This window comes from Bos taurus, chromosome 1 (assembly GCF_002263795.3).
Source record: "Bos taurus isolate L1 Dominette 01449 registration number 42190680 breed Hereford chromosome 1, ARS-UCD2.0, whole genome shotgun sequence".
Classification (NCBI taxonomy): Eukaryota; Metazoa; Chordata; class Mammalia; order Artiodactyla; family Bovidae; genus Bos; species Bos taurus.
In genome coordinates, this window is record NC_037328.1 from 153202264 (window position 1) to 153227895 (window position 25632).

Consider the following 25632-nt stretch of genomic DNA (forward strand, 5'->3'; position numbering starts at 1 on the left):
GTTCTCTTCTCTCCTAGCTTCAGGACGCCATGTCTCCTGGTTTTTACTGGAGGGAACCCTGATCCACCCAAAGGAACTAGGCATCTCTCATCTTAGCGACAACCACCCCATAATGTAGGCGATGCTCACCACTGCTCCCAAGAGCAGCCTGTTGGCAATGATCCTAGTGATGGTCATTGCACTCTCGGGGGCTGTGGCATCCCGTGACCTCACTGACCACCCCCCTATTGATTCCAGGACAACTCAAGATGGCTCTCAGTGAGCACGTGGCCCAGTTGGAGGGCGTGAAGTTGCTCAGGAGCAACAGAAGGCTGGGCGCCAGCGGGGCCCGGATGCTGGGGGCTGCCAGGGCCACCGGGGACGTGCTGGTCTTCATGGACGCCCACTGCGAGTGCCAGCCAGGTTGGCTGGAGCCCCTCCTGGCCAGAATAGCTGGTGACAGGTAACTCACCCCCCGGGGGCTGTAGAGCAGGGGGCGGGAAATGGGGAGATGGTCTACGGCCTTAGCCACTCACAGAACACACCCCACCTCCTGGCCACCACTGCCTGAGCTGACTGCAGCTCCAGTGCCCAAGCCAGGGAGGAAGAGTCATGACCAGAGAGAAAGGGAGATTTCAAAGGGCAAAGGGGCAGACCCCCCTCTTAGGGGTGTTCCTGGCTCAGGAGGCTGACCACACTATTTCCCACTAGAAGACTGGTCCAGGCTCCTGCCTTAGGGACACCTGGTTCTTTTTTAAAAATATGTGTGTATCACTTTATAGTTTACAAAGAGCTCCTGGATCACTGGTCAAAGTGCAGGGTCTGGGATGTCTTCATTCTATTTTTTTTAAAATAGACTCTATTATTAGAACAATTTTTGGTACACAGCAAAATTGAGAGGCAAGAATGCTGGAGTGGGTTGCCCTTTCCTGCTCCAGTGGATCTTCCCAACCCAGGAATCAAACCTGGGTCTCCTGCACTGCAGGCAGAGTCTTTACCAACTGAGCTATGAGGGAAGCCCCCAGTTGAGAGGAAGTTACAGAGATTTCTCATATATCCTCTCCCTCCACATGTGCACAGCCTTCCCCATTGTCAACATCTTCCACCAGAGTGGTAAAATGGTTAACAATTGATGAACCCACATTAACAAATCAAAAGCATCCAAGAGGGATGCCTAGTTCCCAAGGTCACCTAGTTATCAAGGTCATCTAGTTCCCAAGGTCAAGGTCACCTAGTTCCCAAGGTCAAGGTCACCCAGTTCTCAAGGTCAAGGTCACCTAGTTCTCAAGGTCAAGGCCACCTAGTTCTCAGGGTCGTCTAGTTCCCAAGGTCATCTAGTTCTCCAGGTCACCTAGCTCTCAAGGTCACCTAGTTCTCAAGGTCATCCAGTTCTCAAGGTCGTCTAGTTCCCAAGGTCACCTAGTTCTCAAGGTCACCTAGCTCTCAAGGTCACCTAGTTCTTAGCTGAGGTTGAGGCTGCTCTGTATTTGAGGGCTTAGTGATGGAAGGCAGTCTGAAGAATCCCACATTTGTGTGTGTGTATGTGTGTGCATGTGTGTGTGCGTGTGTTGAGGAGCAGCAGGGGATTTAGATGCCTCCAGCCCTGCAGAGCGAGCCACCTTCCTCTGGTCTGTGGCCTGGGAAAGCTCTCAGCCCCTGTCCTGCTCTGTCCCCCTCAGCAGACAGAGTCCTGGGAGGGCCAGCATCAATCTTGGGGTCGCACCTGAGCAGCAAAACTCTGGGAAGAGAGACTGTAGAGCTTCTTGCTTCTTAGTATAAGACACTTCCCACAAATGCCGAGAATTTGCATGGGCTTCCAGAATGACTTTCTACATCACAGAGCAAGAGGAACGTTCAGGCCCAGGGGAAAAACAAAGAGTGGTGAGATAAACTAGGGTCCTTCCTCCTTGGGGTAAAAGTTTGGTGGATGAGTTTGCAGCTGCAGTTAGCTTTTGGCTCTCTGGACAGTGGTGCCTTGGTTGACCTCACGTATTTCAGTTAGCTGGTGTTTGTTGACGGCTCCATTGAAACCCAAATGCTTGACCACCTAGGACTTAGAAAGGCTTAGGAGAGGATTGACCTCAAGTCTGCCTGTGAGTTAAAACTCAGTTCACAAGTGACAGGATGATGGAGTGAGTCCTTTCCTAGCTCCTTCCAAGTCAGACAGGGAAGCTTTGCTATTTTGCCCTTAGTGAATTCCAAGAACTCTAGATACATCTGTAGGTTCCAAACACAAAGCTAAATATAAGACTTTTTTTTTTTTAATCACTCCTTTTCAAGTCTCTCAACTCCAATTTCTTCCTAATTCAGCCCTGACCAAGCAGCTGCTCTGGCCCATGAGAATAAAAAACAAAACAAGGAAACATCTTTCATTTCATTCATTGACATTTTAATCTTCATCTTTACCCAAAATGTATTCAAAGAGGCTTATGATGAATCACTTATGTAACTGGCTAAAATAGAAGAAGACTTCAGAAAGGAAAAGATGGTGTTGGAAACTGGGGGTAATACAGTTATTAGAAACGAGATTTACATATGACTCTGAGCCTCCAGCAAGACGGAGCAAAAAGAGAAACTTGACGAACTTTAGGGTGATCATTCTCTGATGAAAAGGGATGTACACCTTTTATCAAGAAGGACACAGCTGAAAGCTCTGGGACAAACAGTGTAGCCACTTAACTGCAGTTTCTTTCTTGTCCTGTTACAATTGCCAAGGTGGCACAAACTTGATGGGACTCCTCAGAAGTCAGCCGCACGGCTTCCCTGGCTCTTGATTCTGAAATTCCACAAAATGCTCTGCCAGTTGCCAAATCCATCCGCTCTGCACGGCTCTTTCAACAGTAAGCAGACCTGGGAGCGTGCCCCCTGAAATCCTTGCCTGTACTTCTCAGTTTCTTAGGTCAATACATAGTGCTCCAAAGTGGCGGAGGCCAGGGGTCTCAAGTTACCATTACCTTCCAAGATCCTTGCTGTAAATATAAACCCCATGACCCTTCAAGCCAAGGCCAGTCAGTGGAGGCCACAGATTAAAGCAGATCCTTGAATGCCAGGACCACTCTGGCCCTCTCCATATGGGCTGGGCTCATGCCAGCCCTGGCTGTCTCCAAAGGGGATGGAAATTGATGGGAGTGTAAACAGCATGGCTGGCATCTCTTTCCCAGAAATATTCCTTTTCTTAGACTGGTAGCTGCCAGCCAGTCTAAGACTTCTCTTACCAGTCTAACTGGGTAATCCCTGAGTTCATGCCTAACTCATTCCAAGATACAGCTTTTAGAAGAAACTGTCATGAAAGGCCAGTTTCATGCCTCTCACTGCCATGAATGGCCATGAAAGGAAAAAAAATGTGACTGAAATATGACTAGGTGGAGGGCAGCTGCTGGTACACCTGAGTGATGCGGCTAAAGGCAGGGTTTCCAGCTTGTACCGAAATCTGTACCAATTTCCCACAGCGCCCTCTCTGAGGTCAGGTAGTCCCAAGCCATGCAAAAAATCTGGGATGAAATACAACGCCAACAGCTACAATAAATGAACAAGTAAATCTAGTTGCAGGACTTCGCTGAGAGACACCATGTACTCATAAACACACACGTGCACACGTGCATGCATACACACACACACATGCTTTAACATCAAGGAGACTTCTGGGGCTTGACAATCCTGGTTTCTCAAGACAACCCAGTTTCATGATCCAGGTAGGAACCAGAGCTAGACCCTAGAGCAGGGGCCCGTGAGCCCTCTACAGTTGTACACAATATTTTGTATATGTGCATATGATTATTTTTCAGAGGAGGGATCCATTGTTTTCCCATCATTCTCAAAGGAATCAAAGACCTCCAAAGAAGTCAAGAGCCATAGGCCTAGAGCATTACAGCTGAGAAAGAAAGGCCTTTCTGGGAAGTAGTTCCGCCTCCCGTTTTACAAATGAGGAAGCTGAGGCCCAGAGAGGCACAACAGCTACCTCAAGATCACACAGCGCATTAGCGGCAGAGCTGAGCCCAGGCCACCACTCCTCTGTCTCTCAGTTTTGTCCAGAGAGGGTGTGTGTGTGTGTGCGTGTGTGTGTTTGTATTTTTTATTGGACAGAGAGATTTTTAAAGAAGGGCGCAGGAATATTCTTTAATGAAATGGGCCCCCAACTCCCTGTGGAAAAATGTATTTTCTAGAACAGTTCTGTTCAGTAGAAATAGCATAGGAACCACAGGTATAACTTAAATATTTCTAGTAGTCCACTGCAAAATAAAGAGACACATGATATTAATTTCAACAGAATATTTTAGTAAACCCAATACGTCCAGAATATTATCATTCCCACACGCGATCAATACGATAATTACTGAGATGGGCACACCATTTTTCATACTAAGTCTTCTCAATGCAGTGCATGTTTCACACTTACACCACATCTCGGTTCAGACACCTGATATTTTTAGGAGCCCAGTAGCTGCGTGACTGGTGGTTGCCGTATTGGGGGCTGGTGTCTAAATGATGTTTCTGCCCCCCCAGCAAATGGGGGTGTGTATCCCTTCTCTGACCTCACGGTTCCTTCCAGGAGCAGGGTGGTGTCTCCAGTCCTAGACGTGATTGACTGGAAGACTTTGCAGTATTACCCCTCCGCGGACCAGCAGCGAGGAGTATTGGACTGGAAGCTGGATTTCCACTGGGAGCCTTTGCCGGAGCATGAGAGGAGGGCCCTCGCCTCCCCTGTCAGTCCCATCAGGTGAGGCTCCTTCCCCAGCCGGCTTCACCACTGCCTCCCCCACGCGGGCTCAGCAGCGGGCGGCCTCGGCATAGGGTGGCCTGGGCCAACCCGGGCTCTCCTCCTCTCCTAGCAGGTTCAGTTCAGTTCAGTGGCTCAGTCGTGCCTGACTCTCTGCGACCCCAGGGACTGCAGCACACCAGGCCTCCCTGTCCATCACCAAGTCCCAGAGCTTACTCAGACTCATGTCAATTGAGTTGGTGATGCCATCCAACCATCTCATCCTCTGTCATCCCCTTCTCCTCCTGCCTTCAATCTTTCCCAGCATCAGGGTCTTTTCCAGTGAGTCAGTTCTTTGCATTAGGTGGCCCAGTATTGGAGTGTCAATATTGGAGCTGCCTGCTGCTGCTGCCGCTAAGTCACTTCAGTCGTGTCCGATTCTGTGCGACCCCATAGACGGCAGCCCACTAGGCTCCTCTGTCCCTGGGATTCTCCAGGCAACAACACTGGAGTGGGTTGCCATTTCCTTCTCCAGTGCATGAAAGTGAAAAGTGAAAGTGAAGTCACTCAGTTGTGTCCGACTCTTAGCGACCCCATGGACTGCAGCCCACCAGGCTCCTCCGTCCATGGGATTCTCCAGGCGAGAGTACTGGAGTGGGGTGCCATTGCCTTCTCTGTTGGAGCTTCCTAGCAAGTTACATAATAAATAAGCGGGGGATCACAATGATACTTACCTTCTGGGGGCTGGGAGGTCTGAATGAGCTAATACATGAGAAGCACACAGAGACTCTCAGGCCCTCAGGGATGAGTATTATTATCCTCACATTGCTTCACGAGTGGAGTCCGGCGAAGTTTCCAGACCCTGAAAGTAGAAAGCAGAAGCATGATATTTGGGGTCTCAATCCAGCTCCATCTCACCAGGAAACTCTGGAGTTTCCCAGGCCTCAGATGCTTTCTTGGTAAAAGGGAAGAATTCAGCTGGGTAAATGCTAAGACACCAGAATCTCTGTGGTTTGCTTCTCCCGTGTTTGACTTTCAGACAAATATCCTATGTTTAACATAGGATATGTTATGTTTAACATCTAGTCGATGTTCTAGAGAGCTTCTGCTGTGTAACAAACCGTCCAGACTTAAGGGTGTGGAAGAGCTTTTATCAGGAGCCTGGACTCTGGGTTGTGAATTCTGAAGGCAGCTCTGGTGTTGGCTGTTTGCTCCATGGTGTCCGGGGCCTCAGCAGAACCAGACTAGACCGGCTGGAAATGACTCAACAGCTCGGGGCAGGATTCCCCAGGGTCTGATGGTGGCCACCTCTGGGACCCAGTGGGAGCTTCTTCCCTGTTCTCTCCATGAGATCCCTGCAGGCGGGTCCCTGGGGCTTCCTACACCCTGGCCCTGGGTTCAGACAGCAAGGGTCCCAGAAGAGCCAGGCAAAGCAAGCTGTAATCTCCTACCCAATTAAAAAAAATAACGTATTGAGGCGAAATTCATATAATGTAAAATGAACCGTTTCTAAGTGAACATGCAGTATATTCTCAGTGCTGAGCAAACATTGCGTCTTCACAGTTCCAAAACACCTCCCTTTACTACAGGCAAGTCCCTTACTTGCGTCTCCCATTGTCCCCTTTCTTCAGCCACTAGCAATCCCCAATCCACTGTCCGTCTCCATGGATTTACCAATTCTGGATATTTAATACCAAGGGACTCACACGTAGGTGACCTTTTGTGTCTGGCTTCTCCCATTTACCGTGATGTTTCAGAGTATGTACCCCCTTTTATAAGCAAGTCTCAGAGGTCACCCGGGGTCACTTCCTCCACAACCACAGGCCACCTAGGTTCCCAGGAGGGAGATGTGGCCCCAAGTCGCAGTGGGGTCGATGTCACATTGTAGACAGAGCCCAAGGAACAAGGATTCTGGCGCCGCTGACCTGCCCAGCACCAAGCAGTCACCTAAGCTGTTTCCATGTGCCTAGTCTATGGACACAAAGTGAGGTGTTAGTCACAACCAGGGCTTCCTCGTGTCTGCCCGAGAGTGTATGACTCTAACAGCTGACCTCAGCCACCAAGATACGTAAGAAATATTTTTTTTATTTTCTACTAACTGAACTTAGGTAATTTTCCTCTTGATCCCTGTTTCCTAACAGCAGAAAACTTCTGGACAAATTAGGTTCAGTGATAGCTTAGTCCTCTCGTCACTGAATCTGTCATCCAGGCGTGTCCACCCTCCCGTCCCTCTGGGGTGGACTTTGGGCTCTTGGCTTCCATGGGGGATGTTGGTGGGAAGGAAGGGCTCCACTTCAGGCTCTGGCAGTCCTGTGTCAGATTCACCATACACGTGCGCTTTCACTGGCTGTGGCCGCAGAGGGGGGCTGGCACAGGGGTCCCACTGGCCTGCACCCTCCACATGGCTTCTGCCGAAGTCCCACATCTTCTTCCGGCCCACACTGGCATGCTGATGGTCCAGGAGCCTCTAAGGCACTGCATCTACCACCTGCCTCCCCGGGTACCACCTAGACCCTATCTCCTAGGGCCAAGGGCCATCAGGGGGGTCCTGAACTCCCAGCACAGCCAGCTGAGAAGTGGGCTATGTACCCTCTACTGTCTCATCTCCAAACAACAAGCAAGGGATCCTCCTCCTCCAGGAATTGCCCTGAAGGTGTCACGGTGGATACGAGACCCTTCTCGGGATCTACCTGAATCTCTGTGTCTCGGTCTCCCCACAGGCTCTATCTTCTCTCCCCGGGCCAGAGGATCTTATCTAGTTTGGGCATAGAAAATCCTGGCTCTGTGAGGATGAGCCCTCACCTTAGGCCTAGACTGCAGGCTTGCTGTTAGACTTGAAAACTCAGAGTCTGCTGTCTTTGTTCTTGGTTTTGGGGCCACGTTGTAGTCAGCTCAGCGGTTGTAACAAAAAACCACAGGTTGGGCGGCTTAACCAATATGAGATTTATTTTCTCCTGTTGCTGGACCTCATTTAGCCTTAATTACTTCTTCGGAGGCCCTATCTCCAAATACAATACACTGCGGGTTAGGGCTTTGACAGGTTAATTTGGGAGGGACACAGACATTCAGTCTGGAACCCGCCCATAACAACCTCAGGTCTCGTATCCCAAGTGGGGAAGGGTCATGGTGCTGAGATGCAGGTGTAAGGGATGGGGTGCAGAACCAGCCATGTTTTACCTCCTTCCGTCATAGGTGTGCATCCTGAAAGCACAGGGAGCTAACTCTATCTGACTTCATTACTGGCCTGTCAGTGCCTCTAAGCCCCTGTTTCATGCCAGACACTCTCCTGAGGGCTGTGAACCCAAAAAATCGAAAGAGAAGTTTCTGGACCTCTCTGAGTTATGGTGCGGGAGGATGGTAGATCTCAGCATTATGAGGAGTGCTGGATAGGTGGGTCCACAGAAAGTTAAGAGAGGGGCCTGCCTGAGGGAGAAATTTATTCTGCTCCAGCCAAAGCCAAGGGATTCCATTCAAGAGAACAGACTTCTCAGACGACCTTTGCCCAACCTGAGGCAAAGGCTCCTTGACTCCAGGCACCAGTCCTCTCTGGAATCTTCTTTTAGGCCTCAGGGTCTCTCTGATGCCCAAGGTCACTGTAGTCACTTTGACCCACCCAGTTTGACCTACCATTGGCCAAAGTCGGAGCCTCTCCTGTTCCAGCCAAGGAGAATCCAGTCACCTTTGCCCAGGGCGGCTGCTCCTTCCCTGAGACCCAGCTGCTACCCGGCCCCTGTGGAGGCCTCAGGCTCCCTGTGCAGGGCCCAGATCGCTTTTCACACACATTAATACATTTTTAACTGTGTCTTCCCCACCCTGGATACTCTGACTTCATGGCTTCTCTCATCAGTCTTGTGAGAGAGCATGAAAGAGGAATTAGGATGATGTTGGGTACTGATTATATACAGATGCCAAGAAAATTCCAGAAAGGATATCATCATCTGTACATTTGCAAATGATAGTATTAAGTGATATTTATTGAACAAGTGCTTAGTTAATGCTATAAACATATTATACATATCAGCTGGCTCAGTGGTAAAGAACCTGCCTGCCAATGCAGGAGACGCAAGAGACACAGGTTGGATCCCTGGGTCATGAAGATCCCCTGGAGGAGGGCATGGCAACCCACTCATTTTCTTGCCTGGAGAATCCCATGGACAGAGGAGCCTGGTGGGCTTCAGTCCACAGGGTCACGCAGAGTCCGACACGACTGGAGTGACTTAGCACGCACATAATTCTGTGCAGCAGTTACTGTTACTAATCACTATTATTAGTCCCATTTCCCACATGTGAAAATGGAGGTACACAGAGATTAAATTAGACATGAAGCCTCCAGAGGTTGCCCAGTTGCATGAAGTTGTTAAGCGGTAGATCCAAGGTTAAACTTGGAGGCCAGCCTCCTGCCACAGTGCTCTTCGTGGCTCCACTCTGCTGTGTTTTACAGACAAGTTTTAAATACAATCTGTCATTGCCAGGCACATAAAGGCTATACAGATACCCATGTCAGTTCAGGACAGGGCTTGCTGCCAAAGGCATCATGAGGAAGCACTTGAGTTTCAGAGATCTTTGGGTTTTGGCAAGCAAATGTACTTCACGTGACATTTCTTTTAGTCCCCCAAAACTCTTATTATGAAGCACCGTTACTGTCCCCAGTTAGAGGTGATGAAATTGAGCCCAGAGTGGTCATCTATCTCATCGAAGATCTTACAAATTGTAAGTGGTAAAACTGGAAATAACTATACTACTGGTTTTTAGTGTGGTATAACTTCATGTTTTTAATAGCCCAAATGTCAGTAGTTTTGTTCATGTAAAACTATTGTCTTGGTAATTAAAAAAATCTGAACTCTGAGTCATCCACTCCTGAGGCATACCCAGAGTTTGGCCATAGTGAAATGTGTGCTCTTTTGAATGAAGAGATTCTGATTCCGAAGGCTCTGGCTCTGTCCTCCTCAGGTAAGCTCTTCTAAAGGATGTTGCTGTCATCCTAATTCCCTCACTCAGGGATTCCAGCTTTCTGTGTTTTTAAGGCATGTGTATTTCCCCCAGAGCGGCTGGGGACCTATCTATTCCAGAGTCCCTGCGGAATTCGTCTTAGGGGGTGCGTGATCGTGAAGCAGATAAGAGTGTGAGGTCAAGAGTGAGCGCAGGAAGAGGCCCGCTGGCCGCTTTGGTCCAGGCCTGGTGCTGCTGCCCTCAGGGCATCTTATTTTAACCAAAGTCTTCTTCCCAAAGACCTCACCAGAGAAGGGGCCCTCCCTGAAGAAGCAGAGTCCCAGGATGCGGTATAAAAGGTCCAGGCGGCCAGAGCTCTCCTTTCATGAAACCCCGGGACTTGTGACATGCTCACTTGGCTCCAGTCTCGCAACTAAAAGCCTTGAGGTCTGACTGAGCCCCGAGTCCATTCTCTGGGCCCCTGGAGCATCCCCACCTGCTGTCCCCACCCCCAGGCACTCCGGGTTCTGAACTGCTGTCTGTTCCCACCTTCTCTTCCCAGAAGCCCCGTGGTGCCTGGCGGGGTGGTGGCCGTGGACCGACATTACTTCCAAAACACCGGAGCGTACGACCCTCTCCTGTCACTGCAGGGAGGCGGAAACCTCGAGCTGTCTCTTAAGGTACGTCCTGGGCCACGGGAGGCCCCGGAGGTTCTCTGGAGCCATGGGTAGGGTCACAGCTTGGAGGTCAAGGATGCTGCTTCAGACAAACACAGAGTCATCATCAGGGGGGTGTCCCACCCTGCTTTCTCCTCCTCTGTCCTCTCTCTTGACTTCATCACAGTTTCCCTCCTGAACCCACTTGTTGAGCCCACTCATAGGAAAAAGCATGTCTTCAGTCATCTCCGCCTGACGCAGAACTTCCTAGACGTCCTCCGAGGCCAGCAGCCTTAGCACCTGGAGAGTTTTCACCATGCCCACTGGCTGAAGCAAATACCACACAGTTCTGTGTGCTTAGTTTGATCCGAACAATGTAATGGGACTTCCCTTGTAGCTCAGTTGGTAAAGAATCCGCCTACAATGCAGGAGACCCAGGTTTGATTCCTGGGTTCGGAAGATCCCCTGGAGAAGGAAATGGCCACCCACTTCAGAATTCTTGCCTGGAGAATCCCATGGACTACAGCCTGTCAGGCTCCTTTGTCCATGGGGTCACAAGAGTCAGACACGACTTAGTGACTAAACAACTTAATAAGTTAATAAGTATTTGTCCAAACAGCATAGCCCCACTGTGCACCACACAATTTCTCAAGCCTTGGATCAGATCAGACCCTCCACCCTCATTTCCTCATTGATTTTTAGCCTGGTTTTTCACCACAGCAACCCCTGAAAACCCAACTCAGCGAAGACACAGAGCATTGAAAGTACAGCAATCTGAGACTGAAATCAGTTTGCAGAACATCCAACAGGTGTCATTGCGTTTCTCCCGAATGTTGGAAACAGCCCACTCAGCTGTCTGGGTTTGCTCTGGCACCCTGGGGTGCCTTGGCACACAGTTTGGAAAGCCCGTGGTTTGCCTGCTTGGTGCCTTTTGGTTCTGCCTGTCCTAGGGAGGTTTTCGCTTTCCTCTTTATTGCCAAGTAGGGAATAAGAGACTTCCTGTCGGATGAACTCCAGGCACTTGGGAGTAGGAGTGAGTGGAGAGCAGGGAAACTCCCAGAAGTAGGAAAGACTGAGGAAAGCTTGCTTTGATCTCCACAGGAATGGCTTCTGGTAACTTTGCAGCAGGAGACTTCACAAACTTTTAGAGATTCCCTGGCCACTAGGGGTACTCTTTCTCCCCAGGAAGCAGCCTTGGGAGAGTCCAGGTGTTAACAGCATGGACGCATGCTCTAAGTGCTGAATCTGGGCATATGTTTCAGGAGCAGGGCAGGGACATTCAGGCAGTTGCAGGGGTTCAGTTCAGTGGCTCAGTCGTGTCCAACTCTCTTCGACCCCATGGAGTGCAGCATACCAGGCCTCCCTGTCCATCACCAACTCCCAGAGCTTACTCAAACTCATGTCCATTGAGTTGGTGATGCCATCCAACCATCTCATCCTCTGTCATCCCCTTTTCCTCCTGCCTTCAATCTTTCCCAGCATCAGGGTCTTTTCCAATGAGTCAGCTCTTTGCATCAGGTGGCCAAAGTATTGGAGTTTCAGCTTCAGCATCAGTCCCTCCAATGAACACTCAGGGTTGATTTCCTTAGGATGGACTGGTTGGATCTCTTTGCAGTCCAAGGGACTCTGAAGAGTCTTCTCCAACACCACAGTTCAAAAGCATCAATTTTTCGGCACTCAGCTTTCTTTATGGTCCAACTCTCACATCCATTCATGACCACTGGAAAAACCATAGGCTTGACTAGACAGACTTTGTTGTCAAAGTAATGTCTCTGCTTTTTAATATGCTGTCTAGATTGGTCATAACTTTCCTTCCAAGGAGTAAGCGTCTTTTAATTTCATGGCTGCAGTCACCATCTGCAGTGATTTTCAGATCAAATCAGTCGCTCAGTCGTGTCCGACTCTTTGCGACCCCATGAATCCCAGCATGCCAGGCCTCCCTGTCCATCACCAACTCCCAGAGTTCACTCAGACTCACGTCCATCGAGTCAGTGATGCCATCCAGCCATCTCATCCTCTGTCGTCCCCTTCTCCTCCTGCCCCCAATCCCTCCCAGCATCAGAGTCTTTTCCAATGAGTCAACCCTTCACATGAGGTGGCCAAAGTATTGGAGTTTCAGCTTTGGCATCATTCCTTCCAAAGAAATCCCAGGGCTGATCTCCTTCAGAATGGACTAATTGGATCTCCTTGCAGTCCAAGGGACTCTCAAGAGTCTTCTCCAACACCACAGTTCAAAAGCATCAATTCTTTGGCGCTCAGCCTTCTTCACAGTCCAACTCTCACATCCATACATGACCACAGGAAAAACCATAGCCTTGACTAGACGGACCTTTGTTGGCAAAGTAATGTCTCTGCTTTTGAATATGCTCTCTAGGTTGGTCATAACTTTCCTTCCAAGGAGTAAGCGTCTTTTAATTTCATGGCTGCAGTCACCATATGCAGTGATTTGGGAACCCAGAAAAATAAAGTCTGACACTGTTTCCACTGTTTCCCCATCTATTTCCCATGAAGTGATGGGACCGGATGCCATGATCTTCGTTTTCTGAACATTGAGCTTTAAGCCAACCTTTCACTCTCCACTTTCACTTTCATCAAGAGGCTTTTTAGTTCCTCTTCACTTTCTGCCGTAAGGGTAGTGTCATCTGCATATCTGAGGTTATTGATATTTCTCCCAGCAATCTTGATTCCAGCTTGTGCTTCTTCCAGTCCAGCGTTTCTCATGATGTACTCTGCATATAAGTTAAATAAACAGGGTGACAATATACAGCCTTGACGTACTCCTTTTCCTATTTGGAACCAGTCTATTGTTCCATGTCCAGTTCTAACTGTTGCTTCCTGACCTGCATACAAATTTCTCAAGAGGCAGATCAGGTAGTCTGGTATTCCCATCTCTTTCAGAATTGTCCACAGTTTATTGTGATGCACACAGTCAAAGGCTTTGGCATAGTCAATAAAGCAGAAATAGCTGTTTTTCTGGAACTCTCTTGCTTTTTCCATGATCCAGTGGATGTTGGCAATTTGATCTCTGGTTCCTCTGCCTTTTCTAAAACCAGCTTGAACATCAGGAAGTTCACGGTTCACATATTGCTGAAGCCTGGCTTGGAGAATTTTGAGCATTACTTTACTAGCGTGTGAGATGAGTGCAATTGTGCAGTAGTTTGAGCATTCTTTGGCATTGCCTTTCTTTGGAATTGGAATGAAAACTGACCTTTTCCAGTCCTGTGGCCACTGCTGAGTTTTCCAAATTTGCTGGCATATTGAGTGCAGCACTTTCACAGCATCATCTTTTAGGATTTGGAATAGCTCAACTGGAATTCCATCACCTCCACTAGCTTTGTTCGTAGTGATGCTTTCTAAGGCCCACTTGACTTCAGTGATTTTGGAGCCCCCCAGAAATGAAGTCTGCCACTGTTTCCACTGTCTCCCGTTGTTGCCGGGGTGTGACCCCTCAACCCACAGGTCCTGGCCTGGGATCACCGCCCTGGTTCTCCCCACCTGTCCCTCCCCCTTGCCCAGAACTCTCAGATCAGGAAACTGTTCCACCCTGAGAAGTAGCGTCACTGTGCACTCGTGATGCCCCAGGCATTTTGCCAGCCCCTCCCAGGGTCCCTCGGGTCCCACTTCCCTGGAGAGGAGCACAGAGATGTGTGTTTTCTCCTTTCCTGGCAGACCTGGCTCTGTGGGGGCTCCGTGGAAATCCTGCCCTGCTCCCGGGTGGGGCACCTCTACAAAAACGAAGATGCCCACTCCCAGCTTGAGCAGGAGGCCGCCCTGCAGAACAAGGTCCGCATCGCTGAGACCTGGCTGGACTCCTTCAAAGAAACCTTCTACAAGCAGAGTCCAGAGGCCTTGTCCCTGAGCAAGGTAAGCGGGGGGAGCCCAGCAGAGGCTTCTGTGCCCACCCAGGGCCCCCTCCGCAGCTGGAGGCTGGGCCAGAAGCACCTCCCCTCCGCCTTGAAGGGCAAATAGAAGCTTCCAGCTGGTACTTCCATGGGGGCCCTCTCAAGGAATTCCCTCTCCCGGTGGGGTTGTCCTCTGTCTCTCCCAGCGTCTGGGCGGGGCGGGGGGTGGGGGCAGCAGTGGGAGGGGGAAGTGCTCACAGCTCGAATCCCCGGATGTCTGTGGGGCGGGGTCTGTCATCATGGGACAGTCTGTCATCACATCTAAGGCTGCGACCGTTCATCCTGGGCCCAGAGGAAAAACTGGGTGGGGAATAATTGTTGAGATGGGCCCCCGAGGGCCCTTTCATCCCAGGGAAAGTGCTCAGGGCTATGCAATTACCCCAAGACGTGAAACAAATAGAAGCCTAAACGTAAAGGACCTCCCCCCAAAGGCCCAGAAAAACAAACCCTTCAAACATTTGATTAAATGTCCACAAACAGGGCATTTTCAACTGGCCCACGACCACTCAGCACAGTTCTGCTGGCAGGACACGTGAACACTGCTTGGCGCGGGACGCGGCCCACGGTCACGCGCGCTGTCCGCCCCCCTCAGCTCCCTCCCAGACCCCGTCCCTCCCCGACGTGAGCTCTGATGTAAAGCCGCTTTCTCTGTGCTGCCGCCTGTGTCTCCCCCCTCCCCAGGCTGAGAAGCCGGACTGCACAGAGCGCCAGCAGCTGCAGAGGAGGTTGGGCTGCCGGACCTTCCACTGGTTTCTGGCCAACGTCTACCCCGAGCTGTACCCACTGGAACGCAGGCCCAGGTTCTCCGGAAAGGCAAGGCATGAGAAAGACAAAGGGCAGAGGAGGAAACGGGCTGAGTGGCTTCCCCAGCCAGGGCCTGGCTCTCCCCCAACCCCGGGCGCCCAGGCCCGGCCCAGCGGGGCCTCCCTGAGGGATGGCTGGGCTGTGCTGCAACCCACCACAGGGCCCATCACCCTGGGGTGCGTCCACGTCCTTCAGGAGGCCCGGCCCTTAGGATCGCTGGCTTGAGCTTGACCTCCCTCGCTTCTGTGGCCCCCACGTGGGCCTTGAGGGTCACTGCGGAGAGGGAAGGAGGGGAACGCTGCTGACAGAGGGCGTCTGCGCGGAGGGTGGGATTCACCCCCGTGTGTCTGCTTACAGCTCCACAACACTGGACTGGGCTTCTGCGCCGTACTGCGCGGGGCAGGAGGCGGCCCCAGGCTGTGCCATGATGCTGGCCCCCTGCAGGGACGGTGAGCCGCAGCAGGTGGGTGGCCAGCGCGCCCAGACCCCCAGGGGGTCTTTGCCGGGGTGCCCCTCTCTTCCTCTGGGGGCCTCTCCTTTCCCGGGTCCCGCGTCCTTCACTATGCCTGGTCCCCCACTTTTGTGACCCGCCCCCCAACCTGTCCCCAGCCCCTAGCCCAGATGTGGAGCCGTCAGAGAAGGCGAGCCTCTGAGCCCAGGGGAAAGGGTCGGGCTGTTTAGCCAGTGCGTTCGGCTGACAGAAAAGGAAACAGAGACTTGGAGGGCGGCTAGCCCAGGGGCGACCAAGGCAGGTGTCTCCAGCATCGCGGTGGGCAAGGGGCGGTGGGCACAGGGAGGTGGGCAGAGGCTGTTCTCACTGAGGAGCGCCTGCCCCTGCCACATGCATGTCTCTTGTCTTGTGTGGAAGTGGATCCAGTATTACGAGATCATCCAAAAACACAAAAGACACTGGAAATCCAGAATTCATGAAAAAGACTCCCATTAAAAAAAAAAAATGTTTACTTACTGGCCAAGCCTCACAGTGTGCAGGATCTTACTTCCCCAACTAAGGATCAAACCCATGCCCCCTACAGGGGAAGCGTGGAATCCCCACCTCTGCCCTGCTAGGGAATTTCCTTTTTTTCTTTTTATTGGAGTGTGCTGCTGCTACTGCTGCTAAGACGCTTCAGTCGTGTCCGACTCTGTGCGACCCCATAGACAGCAGCCCACCAGGCTCCCCCGTCCCTGGGATTCTCCAGGCAAGAACACTGGAGTGGGTTGCCATTTCCTTCTCCAGTGCATGAAAGTGAGAAGTGAAAGTGAAGTCGCTCAGTCAAGTCCGACTCTTGGCGACCCCATGGACTGCAGCCTACCAGGCGCCTCCGTCCATGGGTTTTCCAGGCAAGAGTACTGGAGTGGGGTGCCATTGCCTTCTCTATTATTGGAGTGTAGTTGATCTACAATGTTGTCTTAGCTTCTGGTGTATAGCAAAGTGATTCAGTTCTACATATATACATATTTATATTCTTTTTCGGATTCTTTCCTGTTGTAGCTTATTACAGGATATTGAATATAGATCCCTGTGCTATACAGTAGGGCCTTGCTGTTTATCTATTTTATGTATAGTAGTTCGTGTCTGCTAATCCCAAACTCCTAATTTATCTGTTCCCCCACCTTTTTCCCTTTGGTAAGCATAAGTTTGTCTTCTCTGAATGTGGGTCTGTTCCTGGTTTGTAAACATGCTAACTGAAGTAAGTCAGAGAAAGACAAATATCTTAAGATATCTCTTATGTATGGAATCTAAAAGATGATGCAAATGAACTTATTTACAAAATGGAAAAGTTCATCATTTAAATTAAAAATCTATAATCGGAGATCAAAGAAAACTTATGTGCAGGCAAATTCCCACCAGGGCACCTTTTTGAAACCAGTTCAAGACCAGTTCAAGACCATTAGCCAACTAGAACCAGAGACGGGGACAGCGGGTGACCAAGCAGGGTCTGTGGGCACAGAAGCCCCGAGGGAGCGAGGAGACCCCAGAAAGCGCCCCCCATTTACAGCGGTGCCTCAGACCTGTGACTGTGACTGTTCCTGAGATTCCGAGCTGCTGGCGCTGAGTCCTGCCCGAGTAGATACGCTGCGTCTTTCAGGCATTTAATACGGACCTCTGGGGGCCAAGACTTCCAGGCCAGAGGGGGCTCTTAGGGCAACACAACAGCCGTGTGTGTGTGTGTGTGTGTGTGTGTGTGTGGTGGGAGAAAGGGCTGGATTTGGGCAGACAGCCTCGTGGCCTCAGCGCCCCCGCCCCACTTGCCGGACGAGGGGTCACCCAGCTGGCTGCAGGTCTCCGAGGAGCAGCTTCATTCAGCACTCAGCATGTGGTCTGTGAAACTCCTTCCTCAGGGAAAAGGACTTGCACTCCACAGTCAGAAGGGAGGCAGAGGGTGGAAATGCCCCTGGGGAAGGGAGGGGAACAGCTCTCCTGGGGCGGGTGCGCTAGAGACCGTCTGTCCACGGATTCCCGGGGGCTCCCTCCGCAGCGAGGCTGGACCCCGGGGGTAGCCGGAAGGGCTGGCCGCCCCAGGACAACAGAAGCTTATGACCCGCTGCTGCTGCTGCTGTGGCTGCTAAGTCGCTTCAGTCGTGTCCGACTCTGTGACCCCGGACAGAGCCCACCAGACTCCTCTGTCCATGGGATTCTCTAGGCAAGAATACTGGAGTGGGCTGCCATTTCCTTCTCCAGCTTATGACCCGAGGCGCGGCCAAAGAGGGACGATGAACACGACCAGGGAAGGCACTCTCCCACAGGGGGAGGGTCTCCTTGACCTGAGGTCCTGCAGGTGGGCGCAGGTGGCTGGCGGGACAGACTAGGAGATCCTCGCTGAGTGAGGGGGAGGTTAGAGGCAGAGGGTGCTTCCAGCATCATGTGGGCTCCTGGCTTATCAGGAAGGGCTTCTGTGGGAGGGTATTTCTTCTCTTCAAATTCCCATCACACAAATACCTGCCCAGGTAATGGGACACCCCTGTGACTTTGGCCGAGGGTTTGGGGGGTTCACTTCTTTTCACAGCTTGGATGATATCCTAAAAAGTCTAGCCCACCCCCAAGACTTTCTGCTTTGAGCCTGTGATGGGGCTGTTGCATTAAGCTCTTCTACCCCAAAGGCCTATATTAAAAGCGAACAATAAAGTGTGAGTTCCTGGAGATACTGAGTCAGATAAGCCCCCGAGAGCCTGGGGCCAAAGCAAGAAAATGCTTTCAAGGGTTCAGCCCTGCAGGCAGGATCAGCGAGGCTCTGGGACCCCAGGCGAAGGCCTTGGGCCTGCAGGACTTGTTGGGAAGCAGGCAATCAGGATCCCTTTGTCCCCTTCTGGTTTTACTGTCTACCAGTGTTCTAGAATCACCAATGGGCACTCCTGGCCCAGAGGACAGAGAGAGAGCGGTAGGTGAGGAGGCTTTATGACCGTGGACGCACCTCACCTTCTGGCTGTGTGACGTCAGGCAGGCTTCTTAACCTCTCTGGGTCTTGGTTTCCTCATCTGCAAGTAGGGATAATGGTCTCCCTCATGCAAGAGGAATGTTAGGTTTGGGAGTTAAGATTCTTGGGCTTCCCTTGGAGCTCAGTCGGTAAAGAATCTGCCTGCAGTGCAGGAGTCCTGGGTTCGATTCCTGGGAAGAGTCCCCTGGAGAAGGACATGGCAACCCACTCCAGTATTCTTGCCTGGAGAATCCCATGGACAGAGGATCCTGGTAAGTTCCCAGTCCCCAGGGTCGCAAGAATCAGACCCAACTTAGTGACTAAACCACCATCAAGATTCTTGGTGGGAAGGTGGGGATTAGCAACGGCTTCTGTATCAAGAAAAACTGTGAACTTGCTAAGCTGAAACCACCATATGCTGTATTAAGAATAAGAAAAAACACACTCTTTTATGTATAAGGAACTAAGTTTATAGCAAAGAGAAATCTCCAGGGACCCTCACAAAACACAGGGCATCCTGAATGGCTTCACCTGGAAGTGAAAGGAAAGTGAGGGTCGCTCAGTCCTGTCTGGCTCTTTGCGACCCCGTGGACTATGCAGTCCATGGACTTCTCCAGGCCAGAAGACTGGAGCGGGTAGCCTTTCCCTTCTCCAGGGGATCTCCCCAGCCCAGGCATTGAACCCAGGTCTCCCGCATTGGAGGCGGATTCTTTACCAGCTGAGCCACCAGGGAAGCCCAAGAATACTGGAGTGGGTAGCCTATCCCTTCTCCAGCAGATCTTCCCAACCTGGGGATTGAACTGGGATCTCCTGCATTTCAGGTGGATTCTTTACCAGCTAAGCTATGAGGGAATCCTGATGGCTTCACCTATGTTGCGGTAAATAGAATAAGGGAGGAGACTGTCAGAATGCATAAATGTGAATGTCACGGTAACTGGAGTGAGGCGGTGTCAGAGGTCAGGGCTAGTCCAGCTTGGTATCTGTGAACCTGACTATGAGACAGAGCCTTGTTGACTCCATCGGAATCTGAAGCTTGCCCCCAGACCTCGGTCCTGTTGCGGTGAGCTCTCCTTCCCTTATCCAGCTTTGGACAGGGTCTCCTTCTAGCGGTGCTAACGGCCATTCCCCTGTCGCAGCGCCTGGAGCACACGGGCCGGAGCACCATCCGCTACAGCGGCCCAGGGCACCTGTGCTTTGACGTCAGGCGAGAGCAGGTGATTCTCCAGAACTGCACCGAGGGGGGCCCTGCCATCCACCAGCAGCACTGGGACCACCAGGAGGTGAGTGACCCACCCAGGAGGAGCTCACTGGGCCGCTGGCGGGCACGTGTCTGCCTCTTCCGAGAGGTCAAGTATTACTGCACAAGCCTGTGTCCCTGGGGCTGAACTTAGTGGCTTGGCACTAAGGCCTCGGAGGGCGGTGAAGCCAACCTTGCAGCCGAGTTATCCGCCAGCATCCAGAAGGGTGCTAATTTCCCAGGTCTCTGCGTTGCTCAGTCTTCATGCACTGGAAAGTGGAGACCCCCTAGCTTTAAAGTTTATCCGCTTTAGGCCTCGAGTAGGACTGTGGGGCGTGTTACAGATGCTGTCAAACCCCGTGGGTGGTGTGCTTTTAGGAGCAGAGGAAAGGCCCACCTCCTGTTCCACAACCAAATAGATGATGGCGTAGATCGTACTTTCTTCCTTTGCTAATTTTGTGCTGACCGTTTCATCATTTTTGTAAGACTTGAATTCCTGTTACCCCAGAGAGAGGCTCTAGCTCCTTTCTAGAGGTCAGCATCCAATAAAGAGGAACTAGGAGGAGTCTAAGTATTTAGGCAGAGTGAGCACTTTAAGGGTTGGAAGGAGACAGTATTAACAACTGTCTACATTGTTTTTCCTTCACCTCAAATCCCTTCTGACGTGAGCTAGGGTGTAAGGACATGAAAAAACAAATTAATACACACATCTTTTTAAAATGTCTTATCTTCACCTTTTGCTTAGAAATAGTGGAGGTTAAATAACTAATCAGAACTCCATGCATCAGCGCTCTTAAAGCAGGCTGTGAAAGAGGAAAATCATATAGTCTAAGACTTAAGCTGAACTCACAAGAAATGTTGAGAACAAAGCTCTTGGGGCTCTGGCGACAGGTGAGCCCAGGGCTCAGGGGGCCACACGTGCTCAGAGAATTCATGGAAACCAAGTTAAGGCCCCTTATGAATGATCATAAAGGATCATTCTAAGCAAGGCCTCTGGATAAGATAGATTTAGAAACCGCATTTAAGCATAATGTGTAAAAGATTAGTGACTAAGATATACCCAGCATCTTTCAGGCATTAGAAAGTAAGACTTTAAAAAAGTATTCTCATCCAGCCATAAAAAGAAATGAGGTACTGTTCATAGCAACACTATTCACAATAGTCAAGAGGCGGAAGCAACCCAAGAGTCCAGTGATTGATGAATAAATGAACAAAATACGCTATGTGCATACAATGGAATATTATTCCATCTTAAGGAAGAAGGAAATCCTGTCATTTGCTTCAACATGGGTGAAACTTGAAGACATTATTCTAAGTGAAATAAGCCACTCACAAAAAGGCAAATACTATATGAGTACACTTAATATGAGGTGCATAGAGAAGTCAGATTCATACAAACGGAAAATAGAACGGTAGTTACCTGGCCCGAGGGGAAGCAGGGAAAGGGAAGTTCTCGTTCAATGGGTATTGAGTTTCCGTTTTGAAAGAAGAAGAAGTTCTGGAGATCTGTCTCATCACAATGTGAACATACTTAACACGAATACATTTTACACTTAAAAATGGTTAAGGTGGGAAGTTTTATCTTACATATTGTTGTCGTTTAGTTGCGAAGTTGTGTCTGACTCTTTTGCAACCCCACGGACCCTAGCTCACCAGGCTCCTCCGTCCATGGGATTTCCCAGGCAAGGACACTGGAGTGGGTTGCCATGTCCTTCTCCAGGAGATCTTCCTGACCCAGGGATCCAACCTGTGCCTGCTGCTTGGCAGGTGGATTCTTTACCTCTGAGCCACCTGGGAAACTTAGGGCTACATAAATTATATTACATAGTAGCCAAAATACTCCAATTCCCTATCAGGCCAGCGGACAACCCTTTTATCGTTCTCTTAATGACTAGCACAAATTTTAGGCATTTCTTTCTTTGCTGACTGATTGTGAGGGTCTGACTAGTTTTCTTTATATATATATTTTTCCTTTTCTTCTCTCCTTTCAGAATGGAATGATTGTTCACATTCTCTCTGGGAAATGCATGGAAGCTGTGGTGCAGGAAAACAATAAAGATCTGTACTTGCGTGAGTGTGACGGAAAAGCCAGCCAGCTGTGGCGATTTGACAGCGTCAGCACCGTGGATGAACGGTGAAGGCCACCCTCTGAAGGAACACAGAAGCGTGGCCGTCGCAGCCCAGCCCAGGGGAACTGCAGCGGCACGTGCCGTCCATGAAGCGGGCCGTTTACGTGTGTGCGGTGGCGAGAGCAGAAACGCAAGCTCCATGTGTGAATACGGAAAGTCTTTTCTTCCCGCCCCTTATTTCACAGGCCACTGTCTCTTTTAGACAAAAAATATGGACCCACTGTCTCCTTGTCTTCATCACTGGTAGATTATCATGGCATGGTACAGAAGATTCTTGTTTTTTCCCCCCACTGAGCACTGTACAATTCCTTTTATCTCTGACTAAGGAGAGAAGGGGCTTCTCTGGTGGCTCAGTAGTAAAGGATCCACCTGCCAATGCAGAAGAAGTAGGTTCCATCCCTGGGTTGGGAAGATCCCCTGGAGAAGGAAGTAGCAACCCACTCCAGTATTCTTGCCTGGAAAATTCCATGGACAGGGGAGCCTGGCAGGCTGGAGTCCATGAGGTCGTAAAGAGCTGGACACGACTGAGCGACTAAACAGCAGCAACAGAGGACAGAGGCCTGGCAACACCTTCAGGACGCAAGATTCCTACTGATCAGTTTATTCTAAACTGCCTTACCCTGGACTGTCCGTGTTGACAACCATAAAAATTAAAGTGTGAAGAAGGTACAAAGTTCTGACATCCAAAAACTTGAGAATAAGTTTATGAAGACAAATTTCATGTTCATTGGTTGAACCATAGCTCAGATGAAGGAAGCAAGCTACTTAGAGAAAACAGGATTACAGAGACTTTTACCCACTTTTCAGCTCAGCCTAGCAACTGCAGAGAGTCAGTAGACCTGGAGTAAGATGTTTTCATGTTAATGAGAATTTTCTTGGGACTTTCTACCTCCATTCACCTTTGCCCTCACTGTTCTCTAGCTTGATTAACTATAATCAGATTCTCATGCAATACGCTTCTCTATAGTCATTGGTGTTGGGTCAGCTTAGACTGAACACTCCCACTAAAAGGAAGTGTGTACAGTTGAGAAACTCCTGATGTCCTGTTACCAAGTTTGCGTTGACTGGATCAGAACAAGCAACTTTTGCAAAGAGGCAAATCTCCCTGGGAGGGAACTGCCAGCATCTGAGTCAAAATTCCTTTGAGAGGAACTAGAGTGGGGTGTTGATGTCCATGAGGTTGAAAGGGCTGGGTCTGAACCCCCAGGAAATGTCTGGTTACCCGCAAAGAGGCCCACGTCTGAACATTCAGCCATAGGAAGAACACATCTTCCTCAGGGCAGAGTCCATGCTGGTGAAAGCCGGATGTCTCTCTTGCTGTGACTTGGCCCACCTAGATGGGACTTAAGGGTTGTTGAGTGGGGTTGGTTCTGTGATTAAGAGGTGGTGCCCATTTCTCTTCCAGATGGAGTTCCCTCTTCACACGGTCAGCATATGAATCTCCCCTCAAAGATGCTGGTCTCCTCTGGGCTGTCTCGGGATGCAGTGTGTTTCAGATAACAAACACTGAGCAGGAAGTGAAGGCTTCCAAAAAATATCCGTCATACTGCGCATCTCTTCTCCACCTGTTGAGGTTAATGGCACGCTGTATTTTTCCTTCCTCAGAATATACTCTAGACTTGGGCAAAGAGCCACTGGCTACATGTGGCTATCTAAACATAAATTCATTAAAATTAAAGAAAATTTAGGCTCAGTTCCTCAGTAGTACTGGCCACATTTCAAGGACTTAAGAGCCACTGTGTTGGAGAGCACAGATAATAGCTCTCCATCCAATAGCTCTCCATTTCATTCCATCATGAAAACAGGCCTGTGGGATAGCACTGATCTAGACAGATTCATCATCCCATGGAAAGAAGAGATTCAGCCACCATCTTCTTCTTTCAGACTTGTTTATGTTCAACACAAATTCTTCTAATATCCTGAGGCCGAGACAGAGCTAAAAATTCTCACATGACAACCTTGGGAAGGGTGTTAATCATTAAAAAATAAAAGCTAAACTAGACTTCTATTTTAAAAATGAACATTGGTATTGGCATTGTTTGGTATTTAAAGTTGCTGGAATAAATTAATATAATTAAATGAAAGGCTGAATTGAATTGTATAAGTTGTGCTTGACAGTAATTTACAAAAGGACCCAGATGGCTTATTGCTTAATTGGTTGAACAAAGTAAGAATGTGGTGTTTCTTGCTTCCTTAAACATCCCCATGATTTATTACTTTATTACAAAAATGGCTGTCAACTCAGTCCCTGGCTGGTACTTAAAGACCCTTAATTTAAACAAAACAGATGCCTCCACTTAATTCTCAAAGAAATTCAACCTTCTCCTCATCATAGGGTAATAGTATTCAAATCCTCTCCTCTATGGACTCAGTTCTGATTTTATCTACAGCGATCAATTTAAAAGTAGAGAAATCTGGCAGTCAGAAGATTCGATTCCCAAGAGTTTCACTCGTCCATCTGAATTTTGTAAGACTTTATTGTTTGGGTTTTAAGACTGAATTCACCATCATTAGTAAGCAATGATCTAGATAGATTCATCATCCCATGGAAAGAAGAGATTCAACCACCATCTTCTTCTTTCAGACTTGTTTATATTCAACACAACTTCTCCTAATATCCTGAGGCTGTCCCGCTGTGGGGACAGAGAGTTTTCAGCTAACAATGTTAGAATCAAACACTGTGCTATTTCACAATGAAAGAAGATGTCATCCCTAGAGGGGCCCTGATCTATTTCCTCTTTGGTCTCAATGCATTAATCCCACTGGCCAATTTAGAATCGCAACTCCCACGAACATCAGAAAGTCCCCCAGGCCCGAGCTGATGGTGTGTCAGTCACTGTGCCAGAATTTGACATCATTGGAGGTCACGTTATCGTGCCCACCTCAAGGGGAGCCTTCCGCTTTGCACTGAGAGGCCATGAAAAAGCCAGTTGGGCACCAAACGACCTGTGACCAGTCACTAAATCTGGACACTGCCGTGGGCTGCTTGATGGGCACAGCCCTACAGATTGTGGACACTGTTTATGCTTGTTCTGTAAAGGCTCTGTTAGAAATGCCGCTTGTTGGGCCAAAGCCCAAAGCGCCTACAAGTCCTGCCCTGATTCTTCAAACACCTGGATTTGGGTATATTTTCAATAATTATGTTGAGCACAATAACCAAGGAGGTGATATTTCTAGGATTCTAGAACCCTATTTCCAATCTCCAATGTTTCTGCAATCTCCTGGTGGCTCAGATGGTAAAGCATCTGCCTACAACGTGGAAGACCCAGGTTCCATCCCTGGGTCAGGAAGATCCCCTGGAGAAGGAAATGGCAACCCACTCCAATACTCTTGCCTGGAAAATCCTATGGATAGAGGAGCCTGGAGGGCTGCAGTCTGTAGGGTTGCAAAAAGTTGGACACGACTGAGCGACTTCACTTCACTTTATTTCAATGTTTCTGCAGTTTCAACCTCCTCTTCTGTGAAACGTGCTCTTTAAATAGGGAAGTGTGTCCTTAGCATGGCTTTAATATTGTGAGGATCTTTGCTGATGTGGTAGTTCTTTGCACAGGTCTGGGATGTTGATATTTTCTCATCACCAAAGTCTCTACGTTATACCAATATGCTATGCTCTCATGAATCAAAGCAGGTCGCCTGATTCTTTTGGGTTAAGAACAGAGTCGGCGTGGTTCCTTTACTCCCAGTGATAGTTTACAAGCTCAGCCCGAAGAGATCAGCGTCATGTTTGAAAATTGTTGTTGTTCAGTTGCTAAATTGTGTCCAACTCTTTGCAACCTCATGGACTGCAGCACGCCAGGCCCCTCTGTCCTCCACTATCTCCCAGAGCTTGCTCAAACTCATGACCATCAGATCTGTGTGCAATCCAACCATTTCATCCTCTGTCA

The 25632-nt window shown here is 49.7% G+C and overlaps 1 protein-coding gene across 1 annotated transcript in view; it reads left to right on the forward strand.

Annotated features, from left to right (window-relative positions):
• GALNT15 (polypeptide N-acetylgalactosaminyltransferase 15) overlaps nucleotides 1–23844 on the forward strand; it is a 47343-nt gene extending 23499 nt beyond the window's left edge. Inside the window, 9 exon segments of the mRNA NM_001193182.2 lie at nucleotides 238–442; nucleotides 4529–4696; nucleotides 10167–10284; nucleotides 13930–14124; nucleotides 14844–14975; nucleotides 15324–15354; nucleotides 15356–15429; nucleotides 19519–19662; nucleotides 21611–23844. Coding sequence (NP_001180111.2) covers nucleotides 238–442; nucleotides 4529–4696; nucleotides 10167–10284; nucleotides 13930–14124; nucleotides 14844–14975; nucleotides 15324–15354; nucleotides 15356–15429; nucleotides 19519–19662; nucleotides 21611–21757 — 1214 coding nt within the window. The 3' untranslated portion in view covers nucleotides 21758–23844.
• Nucleotides 23845–25632: the final 1788 nt, after the last annotated feature.